The 18,762-nt window shown below is 34.6% G+C and overlaps 1 protein-coding gene across 1 annotated transcript in view; it reads left to right on the top strand.

Annotated features, from left to right (window-relative positions):
* The window catches only part of LOC150087649 (sulfhydryl oxidase 1-like), a 92,933-nt gene extending 75,559 nt beyond the window's left edge, over positions 1 to 17,374 (top strand). Inside the window, exons 8-10 of the mRNA XM_090369846.1 lie at positions 1,059 to 1,175; positions 10,244 to 10,397; positions 16,675 to 17,374. Of these exons, the coding sequence (XP_090225972.1) occupies positions 1,059 to 1,175; positions 10,244 to 10,397; positions 16,675 to 17,309 (906 nt within the window). The 3' untranslated portion in view covers positions 17,310 to 17,374. The remainder of the gene's footprint in view (positions 1 to 1,058; positions 1,176 to 10,243; positions 10,398 to 16,674) is intronic.
* Positions 17,375 to 18,762: the final 1,388 nt, after the last annotated feature.

The raw sequence follows: 18,762 nt of genomic DNA, 5'->3' as shown, positions 1-18,762 counted from the left end.
ATTCCTAATAATTGTTAAATGCAAGCATATGGCATCGAAATGAAAATAAGAAACAATTTAATATTAAATGTAATATTTATTAGAAATTTCAAACAAATTTTTCAAACTAGCCCCTTTGCTAGCAAAAAAACTTATCACGCCTGTGCTATCACCAGTTTCGCTAAAGTGTTGATAAAGGAGTTTTGCCTTTTCACGAATGATGAGTGAACTTAACGGAATTTTATTTTGAATTCGGTCTTCTATCCACAGATTTAAAGCCTTTTCCATTTTTTCTAATTTAACATCACGAGTTATAGAGCAAATTTTTGAAGCAATTAGCGCGTTTTTCCAGACACTACGGCGGATTTTTTCTTCCGATTTCTTGATTGATCGTACCATTGACTCATTGATTTTATAATGTTTTTCCACTGAGAAGACACTTTCGGTTTTAGAAATTTTGTCTAATAACTCAATTTTATTCGCTAATGTCATCACCTTCTTTGATCTTTTCACATTTCCCTTCTTATTCGTAGCCATATTTTTGTACAGGTTAGAAAGAACTTGTCCACAATAAAGTCACTTTCTTCCATTAATATGCTCGAAAAAGTCTGTTTTACAGTGCAAAACAGTAGATTTATCACTTTTGTAAGCATATCAATTTATAAATTTATTCAATTTATAAGCATATAAATTAAAAGAAAACGACGAAACCTTCCATGACAAGCACATAACACATACTGAATAAGGATTAGCGAGAAACATCCACGCTCGCGATTTTGTTACCCCTCTCCCCCCCCCACTGAGCATTGTCTTGACAGGGAAAGATAATTTTAGCCACGCCCATGTTTTTTTATGGCGGAAAATGTTCACGGCGCTTTAAAATTCACATTTTTTTCATTTTATATTAAATCCATGACCGCGAAACCGCAAATACACATACCGCGAATAGCAGGGGTTTACTGTATGTACTAAAAATTCACTCATGTGTGTCTTAATATATGAATTATAAATCTTTTAGGAAGTCTAATTATTTCAAATATAAACCATATACTCAATGAAATTTTGTTTTTATTTTGTAGTATTTTCCAGGTAGGCCTCCAGTTGTAAAATTCCTAAAAACACTCAATCAGTATATTCAGCATGAAACTAAAATTCTGACAGGAGAAAAATGGGTGAAAACTGTAAATAATATCCAGGTTAGTTTCATTGATTTTCTAAACTCTAATTTCAGTGAGTTTATTATAAATGGCACACCTCAGATTTTCATATCTAAAATTTGTTTCTTGTTTAAAATAAATTTTATTCTAAATTCATTTTGTAATTCTAGGGAGGACACTTAAAGATAATGTGAATAAGTTTGACACTCCCGCAGTGCCTGTACAATGCGTTCTGAAAGGCCCAGATAGTAAGGAATGTGTGCAGTAGCCACAGGGGTAGGCGACTCCCTACGATTGGACTCTACCCTATAAATATATTTGTCAGAACGCATTGTACAGGCACTGCGGGAGTGTCAGACCCACTGTGTGCAACTTCCGGGACGGAGATTGCACACAGTGGTGTCTCAAGTTAAAGATCCCTTAACCCAGGACTATACTAGTAGTGTTGTCTATGAGATTAAGTGCCCGGATTGTGAGGAGTGTTATGTGGGGGAGACGGGGCGATGTTTAAAAGACCATCTGGGGGAGCACATGATCGCTGTTAAGACTGCTAATTATGCGAGCTGTGCTGTGGCAGAGCATTTCTGGGAGAAGCAGCATCGGATCTCCACTGAAGACGCGAGCTTGCGAATCGGCTCATCCAGTCGTAATACTATTAACAGGGACAGGGGGACACGTTTACACCCCCTGTTTGAGGCAGTTGTCTTCAGACGGGATGACCGGTTCTGTTTGACACACTCCCGAGCCACTTCCGTTTCCGATGCGCGCGTGGGGAATGCCGACCATGTGTCTGATGGGCCATGTGCATGAGTGCCATGGGTCTGCTACTTAAGGATGTGTCATTGCAGTAATAGTATACTGTTGAAGAAGGAGACAGTCTCCGAAAGCTTCAGGTTTTATTGCTTTTAATCCAGTTTATTTTAGATAATTTTATTGCTTCGGTATATTTTTAACGTTTTATTGTAATATTTTAGTCTTCCGATAGTGTATCACATTATTTTATTATTTTTATAGTAAAAATTTTTAATTCCTGCTGTTTGTCTTTAATTATTGCAGTATGGAATTTCCCAGCCCCATAGGCCTGTTTGAAGATATAGTTGAATTGTTCTTAGCAGCAAAATGTTCTTTTGGCCTTCTGTCCAGAAATAATTTCATGATGCAAATAATTGTGGTATTATGTATATATGTGTTTGTGCTATTATTTATATATATATACAGTAATACCCCGAAGTTACGCGATAGGTGGGTCCGACGAAAATCGCGTAAGTCGAATTCGCGTAAGTCGGGGTACAATTTTGCATATAAATACATATAAATTTTGCTTAATTGGGACCAAGAACTAACAAAAACACTAGTTTAGAAGAAAAATATTACTAAAATTGCAGTTCTTTATACATATTAATACAAAATATGTATTAAAAAAACAAATGAATTACGTTAAAAAGTTATTTCGATGTCGATGGCTTCATAAAATCTAACAAATTCGTCTGACGACACAGCGCGTTCTTTTTTTCACGCAGAATTTCTTCGTAGCAAGCTAATAATTTTTTTATTCCTTGCTTTGTAGCTATAACGCGTTCTTCGTTGGAGTCTGTTTTCTAAAATTTTTAAGCCCTTTACAATTGAGCCCTTTTCAATTTTCAACCTGTCGAGTTTGCAATTGTCATGTGCTTTTCGTCGTTGCTTCATTTAGGCCTGTAGCACGTGCAATATCACATGGTTCTTCATTTCGCTCAAAGCGTTTCACAATTTCATATTTTTTCTCTATCGACAGAGGCGGACTGGCCATAAGCCTTACCGGGGAAACCCCGGTGGGCCAGTGTGATTTTGGCCATAAACCATAGTATGAGGCCACTATAAATTTTCCCGAGTAAGAATTTTTGACCCAGTCCGCCTCTGTTTATCGATAATTGCTTTTCTTTTTCTCTCTGAATCTGCAGTGTCTTCACCAGGACGCTTCCTTTTCACACCTTTTAATTAAGTATTTTACTAATTTTTAGGGAATAAAGCACAATTACAAAACGAGGAGGCACGCTTGATACGCATAAACAAAGCTGCGCGCATGTAGCAACTGAATAAACAACACCATAAAGGCAGAGATACGCTATTAACATCTCGCATTTCTAGGGGTTACTACCATAAAACAATAAAAATCCAGTTGCGTTTCTGCTAGTGAAATCTGTTATAAACTGGTAGTAAACTCGATCTAATTGCATTTGCGATTATACCGATTGCTGGAATTGTGTTAGTTTTTACGTTATTATGGTGAAATGTGTTTCCCCTTCACTGATATAAAAAACATAAAAGCAGCAAAGTTGAATTTTGTTCATCTTTCGCTCTCATTCTCCGCCGTCGCACATATGTATATCGATAACATATGAAAAACGACCTTGAAGATAGTGGGCGGCAGCGTTGCCAAACGAAAAAATCAAGAACCGCGTAACTCCGAGTTCGCGTAAGTCGGGGTAGCGTAAGTCGGGGTATTATTGTATATATATATATGTATAAAAGAACATTGGCATATCCAAGTGTCATTGTAAGGGGGGGCATGGCAATCAAGGTTTTGAGTATTTTTTTTTAGAATGCCTCCCACGTCCTTTTTCTTTAATTTCAAATTTTTGGTTAAGGGAGGGCATGTGTCCCTTCTGCGCACCCCTGAATATGCCCCTGTATATGAACAATAAGGCCTCCATAGCCGAATAGCCAGGAGTGCAATAGCATATGCTCTTTGAGTAGACTGGGGTCCAAGCTCCTGATTGCTAAATGTGATTGATCTGCCAACCTGCACTGGACCAATATGGCAAATCATGGTCCGTTTCCTCAACTTGACTTATTGGGGAAGCCCCCATCCTGCATTGGATTGACAATGGCTGCAGAATTCTTTATTATTTTACATATGAATATATACTGAAAACAGTTCTCAGTTAATACACAAAAGGGGACGTGAACTTAAATTTAAAAAGGATAGCTGTAGGATAGATGTGTGAAAATCTGCTTTCAGCCAGAGAGTAATTAATTGTTGAACAAACTACCATCTAGTGTTGTAGAAGTGGGTAGTTTGAATAAATTTAGGGAAGAATTAGACATATTATTAGAGGGGATAGACAGATGGGTAGTAGTTTTTTTTTTTTGTTTCTTTTTGCCTGCCTTATGCTATATAAGCTTGCATCATTTGCTAGTATACACACACACTAGATTTGGAAACTTTTAAAATTCCATATTAAACTTCATTATTTATAATTATTCCAATATTAAATCTATGTACAACAGGCTCTAGTGGGTCAATTTATAAAATGGTTACAGACTGAAAATATCGCTTCTCTGACTAAATAGTTACCTATTTTTGCCAAATAGGGATATCTAAAGTTGAAATCCTATTTCTGAGTTAGTTGTCTTCAACTAGAGGCTACAGTGGTTTTTATACCAGAGAATTCTAGAACAAAGAAATGCTCCTCTGGAACACTATCCAAGACCAATAAGTTCCTGCTTTCTACGTGTTCCTCTACGTTTATAGGTGAGCGCATGGCAAGGATAGTTTTGCATGCCTTTTTCTTTCATTTCTGAAGCATTGGTCATTCTTGAGGTGATAAAAAGTACATAAACTTTTCAAATACATGCATATCCCATTTAATACAGCCCCCATATAGTGCTGATTCATTATGGTTCTATTTGTTTCAGAAATATTTTTCTAAAAAAAAAAGTATATACAGTATATGATAATCCATTACAGTATACTGTTAATATATATTTTTTTTCCATGGCCAATCAGCCAATATAGTATACAGTTATGTTTACTCCAGCATTGTCACTCTTTCGGCCATTTATTTTTGTTCTGGTGTACAGTTTTGATCCCTAATGGCTGATAAAATGCATGCAATTGATAGTTATAGACCTGCTGCCAAAAAGGAAAGGGAAGCATTTCACAATGGATATTAAAATGCAGGTGTGGCAGTAGCTTGTGTACTGAGTGCCAGATGGATGTTTGTTTAGCTCTAACGATGTTTACCATCGGAAAACTTCTAAAGAAACCCAAGAAGGGAAAAACGTCTGCCAAGTCCGCTAGTGCATTGACTGAAACAAAGTTGGCATTCTAGGAGCAATTTGTTGAAGACAGATTGACTATTAATCATATGGATGGAAGATCAAATCAGTGCCATATGCCTGTCAGCCAGCTTCCCCATCATGGGAAATATAAATGACATCTTTGATTGCCAATAAGGCAAAGGACCAACAATAGAAACATTTGGAGCCAATTGTGGTTGGTTCAACAAGTTCAAACAGAAATCTGCACAGTATAGAAGTAAGTTGTGAGGCAGCAAGTGCTGGCTGCTAAGCTTAAATTCTCTTACATGCTCAAGGCAGTCAATGAGCATGGTAACTACCCTCTTCAGCTTGTCTTCAATATGGATTAAACGGGATTTTTTTTGGAAGTACATGTCATTATACTTTCATCTACAAAGAAGAGAAACATGTCTGAGTTTAAAGCTGCCAAGGGCTGCTTGCTTATAACTCTCACTTTAAAATTAAAGTGAGTGCCACTACTCAAATTATAAGTAGTATAATTTGAGTAGTGGCAGTTTGTTTGATTGTGACGGACTCAAATGAAATCCTCCCTTTATATGCTGTAAGTTTAGTTTGGATAGAAATTTAAATGAGAATTCTAAATTGGTAATTATCAAGATCCACCATCTTGTTCCAAAATGGTGGATCTAAATATATTCCCATCCCACATATAATAAAAAGGTTTGTATTGGAGCACAAATTATCATTTAGGGAAGGATGAAGGTATTAGAACAGAATTGCTACGACAGTAATTAATAAAGGGAAAACACTTGCCTGGTAAATTTTTAATATTTTAGTTTATTAGTATTTTGTAGTGAACACTACGTTTCAACTAACAGAACAGTTCATAATCTGGACTCTGCTTTAGAATCATGCCAAAAAGGAGGCTAAAACTATTATTAGATAAAAGGAAGAGTTACCAAAATTTTAAATGAATAAAAATCATATAGTTAAAGGCTGCTACAAACCCTTCTTTGTAAATGGGTTAATGAGATTATGAAAATATTAAATGATCTAAACCTATAAATCTTCCTTCCAAGCAGGCTAGAAGCATTGATTATAACAGTGCTTGCAACATAGAATGAATAATCGGATTGTGAATAGGTTGTACATTGTGCTTTATTTTTAGATGCTGGTATTTCATATTGAGTTTGGTCCAAGATGTTGAGAAAAATGTTATTCATAAGCATGCATAAGGTGGCCATTTTTGACGTACTGTATATGCTAAAAATTTTAAGAAAAAGGCATGTAATTGTTTTATCATCATCATGAACTTGGTCCGGCTTAGGTCTTTTAAGACCTGTTCTGTTATAGCTCTTGGGGGTGGTCTTGATCTTGCCATTGTTGTCTTGGTCGACCCACATCTCTCTTGCCTGTAGGTTTGTAGTTAAAGGCTAATTTTGGGATCCGGTTGGGGTTCATTCTTTCTATGTGGCTGATCAATTTTTACTGATACCGTTTTATGTCATTTACTATGTTATCTACTTTTAATTTCTCATGAATATTTAAATTTCTTTGGTGGTCTAGTCTTGTAAAGCCTAATAATGGTCTTAAAAATCTCATTTGTATTGCTTCTAGTTTGTGTGCATCTTTCTTATTTATGACCCAAGTTTCACAGCTGTAGAAGATGGCTGATTTTGAAGTGATGTTGTGCAGTCATAATATTGTTTCAGTTGTCATTTGTTTTCACGTTTAATCATTTCATTCGTTTTATTATATTTTTGTAGTTTAGTGTGGATATCTTTCCCTTCATTTGATATTAAATTTCCCAAATAGGTGAAATCAGATATTTGTTCTATTATTTTGTCATCAATAACAATTTTGACTCTTTGTATGTTTTTTCCACCTAATCCCATTGATTTTTTTTTTTGAGGTGGAGATTTTCATCTCGTACTTTTTGTCTATTTTATTCAATTTATTTGCTGCTATCTGTAGTTCATCTTTGGATTTTGCAATTATAACTTGATCATCAGCATATAATATAGTTTGGATTTTATTCCGTTTTTTCAATTATATTCTGTTGTTAATTGTTTGTTTCCATTCTTTAATAATTTTATTGATGTAGATATTAAATAAATTTGGTGATAGTTCACATCCTTGGTGTTAATTGGGTCTTTATTGGTGTTAATTGGGTCTGTTAGTTGGCCATTAGAATATTTTATGCAGACTTCTGAGTTTTTATATAGGCTTTGCATCACTTTCCGGAGTTTGGGTGGGATATTTTCTTCATGTAGTATCTGCCAAAGGTTTTCCTGGTTTACATTTTCATATGTTTTTTCATAATAAACAGCAGAAATGTTGGTCGGTTGAATTCTGTTTTTCTCCAAAATTTGTTGTAATGAGAAAATGGCATCTATTGTGCTTCTCCCTTTTCTAAACCCACATTGTTCTTCTTCTTCTAAGAATTGTTCATTGTATTTATTAAGTTTATTCTTTAGTATTATTAGAGTACAGTTTTGAAGAAGTTGATAGCAGTGTTATCCCTCTGTAGTTAGGGTTGTTTCTGGAGCCTTTTTTGTGTAAATTGATTACTATACCTATTTCCCAATCTTTGGGTTGCTTATGCTATATGATATTAAATAATTTTAGTAGTGCATTTTTTTAATAAAGTGCCATCATATTTAAATAGTTCTACATTCAAATTGTCTATGCCTGGGCTTTTTCGGTTTTTGTAATATTAACTCTAGTTCTTCCATTGTTATATTTTCTTCATCTTCGGTTACCACAGATTCATCTTCCTAGTGCCAGGGTTATACCATAGTTTGGAATAGTGTTGCTTCCATTCTGCTTGAGAGATGGAGTTGGTTTTTATTTGATCATTTGTGTCTAGTTGTAATTTCAAAATTTTAAAACCTCTTCTCTGTAGGCCCGTGATATCGCGTTCTAAGGATTTAACAAATTTATCCCAGTCATCTCGTCGGATTCTTCTGATTAGTTTTCTGACTTCTGCTCTAAGCTTTTTATATTTTATGTGTAGATGTAGGTCTTTAGTTTGTAGGAACAGTTTATAGGTCTTTTATTTTTTCTCACCGATTGTTTGTTTCAATTCTTCATTCCATGTTCTTAGCCAGTTTTTATTTTTTATAGGTTTATTATATCCAAGATTTTCTTCAGCAGCTCCCAGAATTGATTTTTTCATGTTTGACCAGATTTCTTCAACATCATCACTTTCGTCTCATTTGAGTTTATCTTTCAATCGACTTTCATACAGGAATTTAGTGCTTTCATCTTCCAACAAATGTATTTTTAATTTCTTAGTAGTTTTCGTTGGTATTTTCTTCTTTTTATTAAGATAATTTCTTTTTATTTTGAAAGTGCTTTCTACTGGGTAGTGATCACTCAATTTCTCTGCCTCTGAATGCTCTAGCATCTCTAATTTTGTCATTTAAATTTTCATTAATGATAATATAATCTATTATAGACTTTGTGTTTCTTTCTTCCCATGTGAATTTATGGATATTCTTGTGTCTGAAAAAAGTATTTGTAATTTTAAGTTTATTAAAAATGCAGAAGTCTATCAAGCATCTTCCATTATTGATGACCACAGGCTCCCCTTCTGATCCTATACATTTATCTATTGATTGAGCACCAACTCTTGCATTAAAATCTCCTGCTAGTATGAGGTATTCATTTTTGTTAGTTTAGTGTATGATCTCTTGTAATTCGTCATAAAATTCTATGGTTTCATCAATGTTGTCTTCTGCTGGTGCGTAAGATGCCAGTGATTATTATTGTATAAGATAGAATTTTTAGTCTTAATTTCAATATTCTGGGTGATATCCAAGAGTAGTCTAATATTTTGTTTTCCCATTCTTTCTTTATTATAACAGCAGCTCCCGATGATGTGGGCATCATCGGGAGCTGCATTTTTATTAAATATGAAAAAATATAATTTTATAATTTAATTTATTGCAGTTTTCAATGAAGATATGATTTTATCTATTTTTGCCTTTTTTTAAATATATTTTATTTTAATACAGCTTTTACAGAATATTTTAATATGGTTTTAATTTAATATAGTTTTAACAGTTTGACAATTGTCTTCTCTTTCTGGTGTATCAATGCTAATGGGTTTAGTTTAGGGGTAAGGTGATTGATGTACATCGGCTGCACCTGGCTCTTCCTTGGTGGCAGCTGGCAGACTGTGAATTGAAGACAAGTTTAGTGTTTTATATAATATCATATAATTCAACAATCCTTCAGTAGGTAAGCCTAGGCTTAGGAGGTGGACTTGCTGAAGGTGAGTTGAATGAATGTCGCTGTTGGCATTTCGATAAATTTCCTCAGGCACAGAGTTGGTGTCAATCTCCACAATGGAAATATTCGAGATTGGCGTTCCTGCTTGGTTTTTATATGTGGTGCCGCTGTTGGCCTTGGTTGCTTCCTACTTGTAAGTACTCTTAGTGTGTAATAGTTAGTTCTGAGATGCATCAGCGTTTAATCACTTGTAAGACAGTCTTACACTTCTCTTAGAAAGAATGGTTGGTGGAAGTAAAGCAATTCAGAAATAAAGAAAATCATTACGGTAATATTTCGATTAGTGGGAGTAGGCATGGAAGTAGGGCATTTGAGGAATATGGTGAACAATAGTATGGTGCAGAAGTAGGTTAAAATTAAGTTCTCGACAATAGTTTAATCCTTCTATTACAACTTGAGGATGCGGCACTTCATGAATTTTGGAGAGGGCGTCTGTATGGAGAAGTTCAAAGGTATGGTCAGCAGGAGATCTGTCGATAAAGATGAAAGAGTTCCGTTGTTTGGGAAAAACAGGACGGGAGTTATGGACGTATGAGAAAAGCGAGTTTAAAGAGTAACACCATGATTATTTAATAAAATTAAAAAAAAAAAAAAAAAAAATCCTTCAATAGGGATATGTTTGTGGCTTTAATAGATTTTAATACGTGAAGATTTTATATTACATTAATCGGATTAGTTTTATGTGAGCGTTGGAACATGAGTACTTAAAGTAGGAAAAACTGAGCTTCATTGCTCTTACATTTTGACAATTTAAATATATGTATTTTGAATGTATTTTTAATTTTTAGATGGAGGAAGCACATCTGCCACCAATGAGAGAATGGATTGTCTGTCGTAGCAGTGTTCCAAACCTAAGAGGATATCCTTGCTCTCTGTGGTTACTTTTCCATACTTTAACTGTGCAGGCATTCCAGCTGTATGAAGACAGCAGAAAACTAGGAGGTAAATAGGAACATAAATATTCTTTTAGTGGCTTGGTGTGCAGGTATATCAGGAACTGGAAAATGGTGAAATAATGAGCACTTCAACCTATGTGGAGTGTAATCTTTTAATTTCTTAGAGAATTACAGATTATTTTCAATTACAGATGAGAATAATCTGTAATTCTTTAAGAAATTAAAGGCATATTATGCTCCATACAGGTTGCAGTGCCCATTATTTCAGATTTTCAAATAGGAATGTATTTACCACCAGGAACATAATATTAATAATGTAATTTTTTTTTTGTAGTTTTTGTTTTCAGGAACTTTGAAATAGCAATGAAGAAAGAAAAGAAAGACCAAATCCTGTCTTACAACAAACTGAGGATTGCTGTAAGGTACTATACTGTGGTAACAGTCTCCTCCAAGATAACTTGGAGGAAATCTGTTACCTGCTGAACTTTGTCTTGATAATTGATACCAAAAGTTATCAGAAACATGACAACAATGCAGTATTATTTATTATATTGGGCTTGCCTTTTTTGGCAGAAAATAGATGTTTTTTTTCCTTTCTTTTTTTGTTGTTCTTGTTATTTCTACTTCAAGGACTCAAGAAACCATTTAAAATTCCATAAATAATGTGAAGTAGTCAAGCACCAAATTTTTAATAAATTTGAATATAAGGGCAGTCATCTAGTATATTTATAATATCATGCTTTCCGGCTGTTAAGGAAACTTATCTTCTGCATTTTTCCTCATAGCATGAACAGCACAAGGAAAAATCAGAGCAGTTATAGTAGTAATGCCTTCATTAAGGCAGTACTATAAACATTTATAGTACTGCCATAATGGAGATATTGCTTAACAGACGGACAAATAAAATTTCTAAAGAAAGAAAAAGAATTTGGATTTTTATATTAAGAATTTATTTTGGAAGACTAAATGCACAAGGCATAATATGTTATGGGTTGAGATTAACTGTATAATATTGATGTAAATACACCATGGTTTACCCATAAATTTAGCTACATAAGTAGTGTAATGGCATCATTTGATTATATCTCATATTGTGGCTACCTTCACAATGAGATACCAGGTATTGCACTACTTCAAACAAATAACGCTTATCTAGTAGAGGAGACTACTGTTATTTATGGTTAAAAGTGGCAAGTGAGGTTTAATATTGATAAATGCAAGTACTGCAATAGGGCAGTAAGCAATCCCAGAATAACCATTTGGCTAGCACCAAACTCAAGGTAGTTGATAAGGAAAAATACCTAGAGATAATTAGTACAGTCCAACATGAATTCTTTGAGCAGTGAAAATGGATTGCTTGAACAACCCATGGGGTTTTGTCAGTGATATACAGGAATTTTACCAGCATGACTCAGGGGATTATCTCATTGCATAAGGCAATGGTTAAGAAACATCTGCAATACTGCATACAGGTTTGTCAACTTCATTTTTAGGAAGGACATAGAGCTGTTGGAAATGGTTTAGAGAAGAGCAAAAAAGTTAGTTGGGACACAAAAAGGTATTCTTACCAAGAAAGCAAAATTCAATTTCTGGAAACTAGGCATCTCTGGTGACCTAATTGAAGTGTCATAGGCTTTAAAGAGGTTAAGAAAACTAAATTCTGATGCCATCTTTACTCTTTCTCAGATGAATCACACATACACAAAGGGAACATAAATTTAAATTGGAAATTTGCATTCAGACAAAAAGTAATTGATTGCTTCCACTGAGTTTTGTGGAAGTAGCAGTTTGAATCAGTTCAAAGATTGGAACAAATTAATGGCAGAAATGAGCAATTAAGCGGGTATTGTAATATTTCAATATCATCAATATTATTGATAAATATACAAAACAACAGTGGACCTAACACCGAACCCTGTGGGACTCCACTAATAACATTAGTCCACGAAGAGCAGCACCCATTGATTACCACCCTCTGTCTTCTCCTACTTAACCATCCTTTTATCCATTGTAGCGACTTACCCTTAATACCATTCTGCTCCAATTTGTACAATAGTTTTCCATGCGCAACAGTGTCAAAAGCTTTCCTGAAATCCAAATATACGACATCAAAATTATTTTTTACATCCAGTTCCTTTCTAACCACATCATAATATCCTATCAGATTTGTCAGACAAGACTTTCCCTTAACAAACCCATGCTGTGTCTGAATTATTGCTGCAGTCTTGGCTGGATGATCCTGCTATGCATCTTTAACCAGTGACTCCATTATTTTACCCGGAACAGAAGTTAAACTAACTGGTCTGTAATTACTCGTGTCACCCTTCGATCCCCCTTTGTGAATTGGGGATACATTTGCACATCTCCAGTCCGTGGGAACCTCCCCTGAGTCCAAGGATGCTCTCATAATTATGGCTAAAGGTTTGCTCAGTTGCTTTGCCGCCTCCTTTAATATAACTGGATAGATCCCATCCACCCCAGGTGCTTTTCTTGTGTTTAACTTCAACAATTTCTCCTCCACTTTGCTTTCAGTTATTACAAAATCATTAAGCACCCTGCTACAATTTGATAACCTTCTGCCATTTTCAAACCTTAATAACTCCTCATGTGTGAATGTAGATACAAAATACTCATTCAGTTTGTTTGCTATCTGAGCAGGATCATCAACACTCGAACCATCGATGTCAAGTGTACCAATCAGATTCATCCCCTTCCTTTAGAGTTTATATAAGTAAAGAAATCCTTGCTGTTTTTCTTAGCATCTTTTGCCAAAGATTTCTCGTAATCTGCCTTCGCCTGCCTGACCTCCTTTGTGACCTGATTACAGACTAACTTATATCTGCCATAGGCTTCTGAGTCGCTTGAAAATTTATATGCATCCCATGCATTTTTCTTCTCTGTTACGAGTCTCATTAGTTCATTAGATAACCATTTAGGCCTAAACCTTGAACAGTATTTCTTAATAGGTACGAAACTTTTAGTAGCATCCACGATTAATTCCTTGAATGCTTCCCACTTAGAATTTACTGTTGGTAACATCGTCAGTTGATCCCACTGTACAGAAATTAAAAACTGTCTGAGACCACTATATATTCATTAACATCAGTAAATATAAATAAAAGATAGGTAATTCATTTCTTTGTTTATTATCAAAAGTTTACATAAAACTGACATATTTTAGGAAAGGAAACAAGGAAATTTTCTTATAGTTTTATGTAGGTATATTTCAAATAAGTTGTTCGTGGACCGGTATTTTCTTTTTGCATACTGGTACTGGGCTGCGGACCACACTTTGGGAAACCCTGACATATGGGGTTTGCAATTGGTCAGACACAGGTTTTTGACTTGCACTGTTGTTTCAAACAGGGTCAAGAATCTGTCAAAATATCCATGATCAGAATAACTCCTCATCATCTTCAGCAAATTATGAAATTGTTTCAAGTGCAAGCTTTGGTATGAAATTACTGAAGATTAGTTCATGAAATCACTAAAGAAACTTGTGTCTCCATCAGATCATGACATTCTCTTTTAATGAAAACTTTGAACATGATAGGTTTCTGCAAACACACACACACCCGTATTGCTAACATTTTTTTTTTTTTTTTTGATTGTGAGGGTTTCATCCACCATAAATATGCTCCAGAGGTACAAACAGTTATGTTGAACAGTTACATTGAAATTCTGAGGTGCTTTTGTGATGTGGGTTTGAAGGAAGAGACTAATTGTTTCATCACAATAATGTGCTACTACCTTTTTTATGGCTCCACATGACTTTTTCACTTCTTAGAGTAAACAAAAAACCCTTGGAAAGATGTTGATTTGATAATGTATAGACAATAAAAAGTAATTTGGTGGCTCAGTTTGGATATTGAAATCTGCTTTCTGTATAGCTAACTTTGAAACAAGCTTCCAAGAGTGGGAAAATTGTTGGGCTGAATGCCTCACCTTAGAAAGACACTATTTTGAACAGCATTAAGTCACCCAATCTTGTTGTCATGTTGTTACTATGTCATTAGCAATCCTCTTTGAACAAACCTCCATATGTTCAATTTGTGCTGTGTATTCTTTTTTCTACAGGTATTTCCACGGGCAGTGATGATCTGAATTAGCATCTATAATTTCACTCTTTTTCTTTTGAACTAGTCTGAGCCAATGCACTAATTAGACAACATCCATTTACGGTCCAGTTCCATGCTCACTGGACTCTTTTCCTGATTCCTTCTACTGCTATTATTTGAGAAAAACTTTCCTTTATGTGTATTTCTGAAAATTGCATCTTATTGAAATTCAGTACCAACAAGTATTTTCTATCCTCTTAACATGTTCGCTGCTTCATTATGTAAATATGCAGTATCAGGTTTTTAATCCACTTGGAAGGAAAACACCACATGTTTAGAAGTTTTTTCTTCCAATTTGATAGAAGAAAAACTTGATATTTTTGTCGAGCAACCTTTGCCAGAGCCTGACTAATTCATTCATAAAGTGTTTGGGGTCTAACAGCACCAGGGGTTTCCCCCATTCCACTAATTCAATCATAGTGAGGAGAAAGCTCAGTGTCTCGGACCTCTCCAATCCAGATTAACTCAATCCTAGGTAAAGAAGGTCATCAAAAAAGCCAGCAACAAAAGTGTTAACATTTGACCAACACATGCATGGTACTAAAGTGCTATAGATTTAGGACTTTGTTTTGAGGTCACTATTAAAAAAAATTACAGTCGGTCCTCGTATAACACGTGTTTGCATTACACGAATTCGATCATACACGATTTATAAATAGGGGAACGTTATCTTATATAACACGAACCGAATTCGCTTATACACGATTCGTCTTTGTGTTTACAAGAAATGGCAGTCGAACGCGGAATCACCCCAACTGAACGCAACACGATAGGAATGAAGAAGATTCTGAAAATGTATTTGTGTTTTATATCAGTGAAGGGGAAACACATTTCACCATAATAACGTAAAAACCAACACAATTTCAGCTATCGATATAATCGCAAATGCAATTAGATGGAGTTTACTACCAGTTTATAACAGGTTCCACTAGCAGAAACGCAACTGGAAATTGTTTTTATTGTTTTATGGTAGTAACCTCCAAAAATGTGCTTTAGTAAAATGCGAAGTGTTAATTAATAGTGTATCTCGGCCTTTACGGTGTTATTTATTCAGTTGCTACACGCGCGCAGCTTTGTTTATGTGTATCAAGCGTGCCTCCTCGTTTTGTAATTGTGCTTTATTCCCTAAAAAAATAGTAAAATACTTAAAAGGTGTGAAAAGGAAGCGTCCTGGCTAAGACACTGCAGATTCAGAGAGAAAAAAAAAAAAAGCAATATCGATAAACAGAGGCGGACTGGATCAAAATTTCTTACCCGGGAAAATTTATAGTGGCCTCATACTACGGTTTATGGCCAAAATCACACCGGCCTCCGGCCCACTGTGGTTTCCCCTGTAAGGATTATGGCCAGTCCGCTTCTGTCGATAGAGAAAAAATATGAAATTGTGAAACGCTTTGAGCGAAATGAAAGACCGTGTGATATTGCACGTGCTACAGACCTAAATGAGGCAACGCCGAGAATTACAAAGAATGCAGAGAAAATAAAAACAACTTTCATAGCGGGAACAACTCAAAGTGTAATTAAAATCCATTAGATTAAGACACAAAGAATTGGAAGAGATGGAACGGCTGTCATCTCTTTGGATAGAAAATCAAACAAAAAGCAAGTTTACTTACGATAGAAGCAAAAGCATTAGCAATGTTTTATTACGATTTACGTATTATAATTTATACAGTACTTACGTATTATAAAATACGTAAGTATTTTATTACGACTATTTTATTTAATATAATAAATTTTTTACGAATAAAATACGTATTTTATTCGTAAAAAATACTTTTTTAGTATTAAAAAATACTAAAAATACTTTATTATAATATAATATTATTTTTATTACGTATTTTAATCGTTATAAAATACGTAGTATTTTATAACGATTAAAATTACCCGATTATTTATTGTGTTTGGTAATGTTTTGGTTCCAAATGTGTGTTCAATCTTGGGTGGTCGGCACCTAACTCTACTTTTCCCATAGGGCCTGTTGTTTATATTGCACGATTTTGCATTGCACGAGGATTTCTAGGAACGCAACTATCGTGCTATACGAGGACAGACTGTACATATTTTATCAAATTATATACAGTATTCATTCTCACATTAATATAATCTAATTTCTTATCTGTCATTATCTGGTAAGTACACAATTTTTTTTTGTCTTATTTTATGAGATTTTCCTGATTGTTTTTTTTTTTTTATTTTTTGCAGGTGCCACTCATAACCCACATAATGCTTTGAAGTCTATTAGTGGATATGTTAAGCATTTTTTTACCTGTGAAGACTGTGTTCGACATTTTGGACAGATGGCATCCTCACTCTCAACTGAACTTAATTATCCAAATGACACAGTTTTATGGCTGTGGAAGGCTCATAATAAAGTTAATAAAAGATTAGCTGGTGATATTACAGAAGATTCTACCTATCCTAAAGTGCAGTTTCCACCACAGAAGCTTTGCTACTCATGTCACTATGATATTGCTGAGCACTCATGGAATTATGATAGTGTACTAGCATTTTTAATGAAATTTTACAGCAAAGCAAATATTGCTGGTGCAAATGACCCAGCCACTTATCCAAGGGTTTATAGGAGTCTTGTTAATCCCATAGAAATTAGAAATCCTGTAAATGAAGCTCCCTTTTCTCAATTTCTTGTGACCAGTAGTGCCAGTGCCAAGGAATTACAGAGGTGGAGCTTTCAATATTTTACCGGGACAGATGTGAGTTTATGCATCTCACTATACATCCTTTCTGGATTACTGTTAGTTTTTCTTTACCTTTTGTTTATTGTTAGGCGGCGGAGACGAAAGGCCTACTTCATCAAAATGCCATTTATTTATCCTTAGGTAACAAGCCACAAAAATTTCTTTTTAACATGAAGATTATTTTTATAACAGTTAAAAAGAATCCAAAGACCAACTTAATTACAAGCTCTTCCATACTTAAGATGTACATTTTCTCTTTGTAAAATTCTGCTTCCCAGTGTATATTTTACTCAAGTGTAAAATTGTTTTTTTTTTTTTTTAAATTATTACAAAATATTTACATAAAGTGTTGAGATTGTAATAAAGAATTTAATGACTCTGGAATAAACTATTTATACAATAATTTCACAAAGCAAGTTACTAAATTTTTGTTTCTGACTTTCCATGTCAACCTCAATACAAAAAATTTCAATGTTTTCTATTACAAAACAAAAATAATAAATGAATAAATATAATATAGATAATATGTATTTTTTAGGGTGTTAAGCATGGTTCTAATTTTTTCCCTCAATGCATGTGTGGTTGGTTACCATATAAAAATGATTATAAGCAATAATTATGCATAATTTTTACACTTTAATTGGGAAAATAAGCAATTTAATAATATAGTTAACTTTAGATTAAGTAGATTTATAAATATAAAATTAGTTTTATGGAAATCATTCTTGAAAGTCTTATAAACTACAGAGCAAAACATTCAAAAAATATAATCCTTATACCCCTCCCATTGATCCTTTACTGACAGACAATGCAATCTCTTATCAGTGAGGATTAGGAGGTATATTTTCCCTAAAAAGTAAATTGTTTCTGTTGTGGTTTTTCCAAATTTTACTTTATAGTTCCTAACAAATATAAGGCATAATTTTGTATTGTGGTAATAGAAATATGCCTTCATAAGAAGTTCCTGGCAGACTGGAACAACGTTCAGCTGCATTCCAGAATGCACTAAATGTTTTGAACACGTGCACACACACTACACCCTTGTTTAGTGTGTGCTCAAAAAATTTTGTGCGTAGCATTTACAAAACCACTGCATCACTATGTAGACATGCAGCCGAGAGGAATGCCCTCCTCACACTGGGTGGAAAGAGACCTGAGTTCGAGTCCTGTCAATGACGTGAGGGATTTTAACTGGCCCTTTTCACAATGTGGCTGAGTTAGTCAGTCTCAGATGGGGGTAGCATGGTTTTTTCTGCTGGAAACTCAGGTTTTTCGTCCAGAAAACAGATAATCAACAGAACACACACGGTTTACAGAAAGTAGACATGGAACAATATGGCCTTAGGTGCTGATGCTCCTAAAACCCTATTACAACTAGAGGGATGTTGGTAGTAAGAGTTCCTACCCAAGGGGGAGAAATATTGGAAACCCATCATGCTATAAGGTATATACATAGGGAAAAGGACTCCTGTTGGTATCTTGCACTTTAGCAGCACCAATTCCATAAGTAAGCAATTTAGTAGAAATACAATTGCTACTCCTGCAATAAAACTTCAGACAATCTCTTATTGGCACGTTTTACTCAGGTTTTGTT

The sequence above is a fragment of the Mastigoproctus giganteus genome, chromosome 3 (assembly GCF_048544385.1).
Source record: "Mastigoproctus giganteus isolate SK-2022 chromosome 3, ASM4854438v1, whole genome shotgun sequence".
Taxonomy (NCBI): domain Eukaryota; kingdom Metazoa; phylum Arthropoda; class Arachnida; order Uropygi; family Thelyphonidae; genus Mastigoproctus; species Mastigoproctus giganteus.
Note: the sequence above shows the minus strand (reverse complement) of the source record. Positions and strands in the feature narration are given on the sequence as shown.